The 5,841-nt window shown below is 38.1% G+C and overlaps 1 protein-coding gene across 1 annotated transcript; it reads left to right on the top strand.

Annotated features, from left to right (window-relative positions):
• Positions 1 to 2,063: 2,063 nt before the first annotated feature.
• LOC102026631 (mas-related G-protein coupled receptor member X2-like) lies at positions 2,064 to 3,028 on the top strand. The gene is given in 3 exon segments (XM_013511748.1): positions 2,064 to 2,198; positions 2,200 to 2,511; positions 2,603 to 3,028. Coding segments are annotated over 3 exon segments (873 nt in total).
• The last annotated feature ends 2,813 nt before the right edge of the window (positions 3,029 to 5,841 follow it).

Here is a 5,841-nt window from a genome sequence, read left to right on the forward strand (position 1 = left end):
TTTAGCTGGCGGTACTGAGGCCCTCAGATTCTCAGCGGCGGTAGCATGCCATCCCTGGTGGAGGTGTGTGGGCCCTTTCTGTTTTTAACTGCCTGACAGGTCTTCCAAGCCCTCCCCAGACACTCACTTTCGCTCTCAAAGAAAGAATCATAAATCCAATGAAGCCCCCATCCTCTGAGCAAGTCCCCCAATCTCAGGATACGAGGGTGATTTTAGCAGGTTTTCTCCCAAAGCAAAACCTGCTTCTGGGTCCTTGTTCCTTTCCTGGTCTCCTTGGGCAGTTGCCCACCTCTGCCTCTGTCCCTCAGGACTCTTGCAGGCCCCCACATTCTGCCTCAGTCCTCGGCCAATTACAGAGACAGTGCCATAGCAATAAAATGTGATGCCCGACATTGTCCAGGAAGATGCCTGCTTCCTCATAAATCTGGCTTTGGGGAGTCAGGGAAGAAGATGACTGTGCTGCTGTGTGTATCTCCATCTTCTGGATCTATGATTCAGAGGAAAATGATGCCCACAGGTTTGATACACACATGTGCATTGTGTAAACACATGTTTATATTTTATATTGAATCCGGAATAAGTGTTAGAGTTCCCAACTATATTTTTTACTTTTGCAGATTTAAAAACTAGGGGCTGGGAATATAGCTCAGTGGCACAGGGCCTGAGTGGCAAGCATGAGGTGCTGAGTTTGATTCCCAGTTCCAAAACCAGAAAACATCCAAACTATATTTAAAAACTTGATCTTTTATATATCTGTTTGTGGGGATCAAAGATCATTTTTGGGGGGCGATATAGGCTTTTGCTATATAGTTCAGGCTGGCCTTGAGCTCATTATGTAGTTCAGGCTGACCTTGATGTCACAGTGATACTCCTGCCTCAGCCTCTCAAGTGCTGAATTACACATGTGCCACCATGCCTGGCTGGGCAATGATCATTTTTATGGCAAATAGTGGGTACTGCTAATTGTTCTGGTCATCAGAAGTGCATAGTGTTCCTATTAATCCCCTTACCCTTCTATTCCACTTAATTCCAAAAAGAAGTCTTTACTTCTTTTGTTTTACTATTACAAAAAAAAAAAAAAGTATTCTTCTAGTATGGAAAATAGAAGAAAACCTTCCCAGCACAGCAAAAAAATTGTTATGGTTTAGATCTGGCATGTCACCAAGCACTTCATGTATCAGCAGGGGCTTTTGGGAGGTGATTGAGATGATACTTGAAGATGACAGTGCATGCCTATGTCACTGATTTATATATTTGTCATCCTATTTTTACTTTACAGTGTATTCTCAATTATAAGAAAAATGTTTAGTATAAACTATGTAAATTTTTCTGGCAGCACCCGTATGCATCTCATATTTATTGGGCCTTTTAATGGAATCCTTTGAGCTTGATATAATGTTACACTGTTCTGTTCATCAGGACCCCTGCAGTAACAGGCTGTACTACACAGTATATAGGATGTAGCATATACACAGATATACACAACATAGCAATAGTCTATATGCATATGTACATAAAATAGCCTTGTGTTCTAATAAGTCTTGGTGTCCATCTTCAAAGAAGATTATTCAGCTATGTTCCTAAAACAAAATCATTTTAAGGTTGACCAACATCTTGATAAGGCTTACTTTCCTAAAGGTTTTCCTCCAGCTGCTGCAGAGATTAGTTCCTTTAGAGGACAGAGAAGGGTCAATGTATATGATTAGAATATGTTCTTGTCAGTAGAGGACCTGTGTTGCCGTAGTAAGAGCAAGATCAACACGAATAGAGCAGGAAGAGTTAGCTCAGGATGAATAAGAACTAAGTTTAAGTGTAGTTTCCAGGACACCCCTCCACTAATTACTTAATTTCTGCAATCCTCTGTTTCTTCCCCTGTAACACAAAGACAGCAATTCCTCCAAAGCAGGGGGCCTGTGAATCAGAAATCGTGCAGCCTGTATTCAGTATTTGTTTGTGTTCCCAGGAACACCAGTGAAGAGCGTATGTATGTAGATCCAACCATCCCAGCTGGTGATTTGAAACTCATTACACTATATGCACATACAACCGTCCCTACTGGTGATATGGAGCTCAGGAAAACGAATGGGAGTTTTCTGGTGATCATGCACTCATTCGTCCTCATCATTGGCCTGGCTGGGCTGGCAGGAAACGCGGTGGTGCTCTGGCTTCTCGGCTTCCGCATGCGCAGGAACGCCATCACGGTCTATCTACATCTTCAGTCTGGCTGGAGCTAACTTCGTCTTCCTCTGCAACCAAGTGATACTTTCCGTGACCTACTTCTTCCACACCTTCTGTTTCACCTCCTCCTCTGGTGCCCCAGAGTTACTTCCTGTGCTTCTGTGCTCCTATTTCACAGGCCTGAGCATGTTCAGTGCTGTTAGTGCAGAGCACAGTCTGTCTGTCTTATGGCCAATCCGGAAGCTTCGTTACCGCCCAAGACACATGTCTGCTATCTCGTGTGCCTTTCTCTGGATCTTTTCCCTGCTTCTGGGCATCCTTTTCATGGACACTGTTTTGTTTTTTTTTTTTTTTGATATTTAGTTTTTCCTGTTCTCTATATCCTGAATTGTATGTCGTCACAGTTGCATGATTTATCTTTTTATTTGTGGTTTTCTCTGGGTCCAGCCTCGCCCTTCTGGTCAGGACCCTCGCTGGCTCCAGGCAGTTCCCAATGACTAGGCTGAATGTGGCAGTCAGGCTCATGGTACTGTTCTTCCTCCTCTGTGGCCTGCCCATAGGCACTAATCTACTTGTGGTGTCCTGGTTTGTAAATACTTCTGACCCTGATTATTATGGTATCATTGCTTTAGCTCTGTCTTGTATTAACAGCAGTACCGCTCCCATCACTTACTTCTTTGTTGTCTCCTTTAGAAAGCATCGACAGTCTCTGCAGTTGGCCCTGGAGAGGGTCTTACAGAATGTAGCTGAAGAGGACAAAAGTGGAGAAAGGCTTCAGGACAGTGTGGAGATGTCAGAATATCTTTATTTTAGTGATTCTGAATCTGCAAGTGTTCATTCACAGAAGTAGTAGATGTAAAAGAGTCGAGAGATGACTACCTAAGGTCAATTCTTGGTATACATACAGAGATACAGACATAAGTACATAGAGTTGCTTACCCATCCATTTATGTACCGAGTAGGTATTTTAACATGACCACAACAGTGCTGAATTGTTGGGATACCAGCCATATGTTCACCAATACTAACTCAATTTAAGATTCAAGTTCTGGTTACATTTTGTGTTTAAGGCTTCTCTCTATCTCATGTTGGAAACTGAAGCATCCAGGGGAAGATCGAACCAAGGAGCATGAGCTATAACCCATGAGAACCAAGTAGAATCCCTATCAGCCTTTCTCAGTGCCTTCAAGTGTGATGATATGAGAATTATGCATGAGAATTTGGATCTCTTCCCCATGGAACTAAACTTACACAGGATCAAGCAGTCAAATAGGTGAAGGGGTTACCAAAGATAGGTAGGACAGGTACAGGCAGAGCTGCTGGCTCATGCCAAGGAGGTGGGCAACAGGGAAGCAACAACATCTGCCCCAACCTTCTATGCATAAAACAATGTGGCTGTTGCTTTGTTTCCAATTACTAAAGCTTGATGCCCTCCCTAATCAAACATAAAGGGAAATAAACCTAGGAAATAAATTTTGGATTAGGCAAGTTGACACTACAAATCATCAGAATTTGGTGCCCATTCACATCTCCTGAACATAGTTCATTCTAAACACAGGTAATACTAAAGCAGAGCCTCACCCTAGTATGATGCAGTTATCCAAAATATAACTCACAATGTGCCATTTCCTCCCTAAAATATACATTTTATGTGCTTCATGACCATTTATGAATTTTTTATAAATTGTCTGTTCAAGATTGTTGTCAATTTTTATTATTTTGTGCTTTTACTGTTTCTTAGGTTTCTTTTATAGTGTAAATAAAATTCTTTTTCATATTTATCTAATGAAAATATTTTTCACTGTCTGAGGCTTCTTTTTGAAAGTATCTTTGGTGAGCAAAAATTTTTATTGCTTATGAAATTTGCTTGGTTAATTTTTTACTTTTATGGTTAGTACCTTAAGGATTCTAAAACACCTTTGAGTACTTCCAAGAAAGCAAATATACTTCCCAATGTTTTCTTCTAATAGCATATTAATTTCTGCTTTTACATTTAGGTGTATGATCCATTTCAATTTAATGTTTTTTGAAATGTACAGTAGGGCTTCATATTTTTATATTTATCCCATTGTTCTAGCTTCATTTGTTGAATAAATATTCATTTCTTTCATTAATTTATTTATCCTGTCAAAAGCTATACTTATAAATGTAGTACTACTTACAGACTTTCAAATATGTTTTATTAGTTTAGACTGGGACCACATGCAGCTCACTCACTATTTGTGTAAATAAAATTTTATGGGAACATAGCCATTTCCATTTATTTATGTGTTGTCTATGTTGCTTCCACACAGGTGGAGTTGAGTTCAACAGTTGTAATATAGATCACATGTGTACAAAGACTGAAATACTATTTCGCCCTTTACAAAAAAATGTGGTGCTCTCTGGTGTATTATTACAATATCATCCACTGTTCTGATGATTGTAACTTTGTGCTAATACTTTAAATCAGACAATACATGTCCTCTAACTTTTTCTTTGCAAGATTAATTTAGGTACCTGGGACCTTTCTATTTGCTGATAAATTTTGGAATAAATAATCTGAATCACTACAAAAACCTCTAATGGGGTTTTGATTTTTTGTGTCTAGAATCTTGGGGGAAAATAATGACTTGCAATAAATTATCTTTAAATTGCTAAATATGATATATCTTGCTTTTGTTTGGTAACTTTTCAGGAACTTTTGTAGATACTGCTATACAAGTTTGGCATGCCATTTGTCAAGTTAGTATTTGTGTGTACATGGTCTTTTTTATTCAGTTTTCATAGAAATACTATAGGTAGTATATGCTTGTCAGCTTGCTTTATTCACTTATTAGCCCTACATGGTTTTTATAGCTCATTTGCTTGTGTATATTCCTTGCATTTGATATTATCACTCACTTATCAATGTGAGATTTATTTTATACTGGGTGGATTAAATTGCCCCAGTGAATTTTCAAACATTTGGAGAACTTCTACTTATTTTATATATTCTATGCTAGTTTTACATCACTGTGATCAGACAGGAAATAATTTAGTATTTTAAAATGTTTTCAGAATTGCTTTGTAGCCATCATATCGCCTATTTTGGCAAACAGTTCATCTGCTATTGAAAATAAAGCATATTTTGCAGGTACTGATTACATTGTTTCATATGTCAATTAAGTCACATATGTTAATTACATTGTAGAAGATTATGGTATCTTTCTTTTCTTCTTTTCCTTTAGGAAGAGTGTTGAGTTTAAATAACCAATGATGAGTCCAGAGTTGTTAGTTCTTGGTTCCATTTTTACTTTGTATATTTAAAGGCTTTAGTCCCAAAATACTTAAGCCTGTTATTGGCCATGATTATTGATGCTTAATCATAAAATATCTTTTTTCTCTAGTAAAGCTTATTTTAAATTATAATTGATCTAATGTTATCATAGCCTTGCCAACTTTCTTTAATTTAGGATTTCTATGGTTGATCTGTATGTTCCATTTCCTGCAAACAGTGTTGGTCTTTAAAGTGTATTTCTTGTAAGTATAACCAAAGGATCTTATTTTCCTTTACATGGAATTCATTTAAACATATAGATTTTTTTTATTTTGAAGATAAAAGGGGGGAAACATTAACAGACATACATTTTACAACATATCACAAGCAGAGTACAGACAATACAGAGTTACAAACAAAGTGGT

Source organism: Chinchilla lanigera, unplaced genomic scaffold (assembly GCF_000276665.1).
Source record: "Chinchilla lanigera isolate Chin_1 unplaced genomic scaffold, ChiLan1.0 scaffold00013, whole genome shotgun sequence".
Lineage (NCBI taxonomy): Eukaryota > Metazoa > Chordata > Mammalia > Rodentia > Chinchillidae > Chinchilla > Chinchilla lanigera.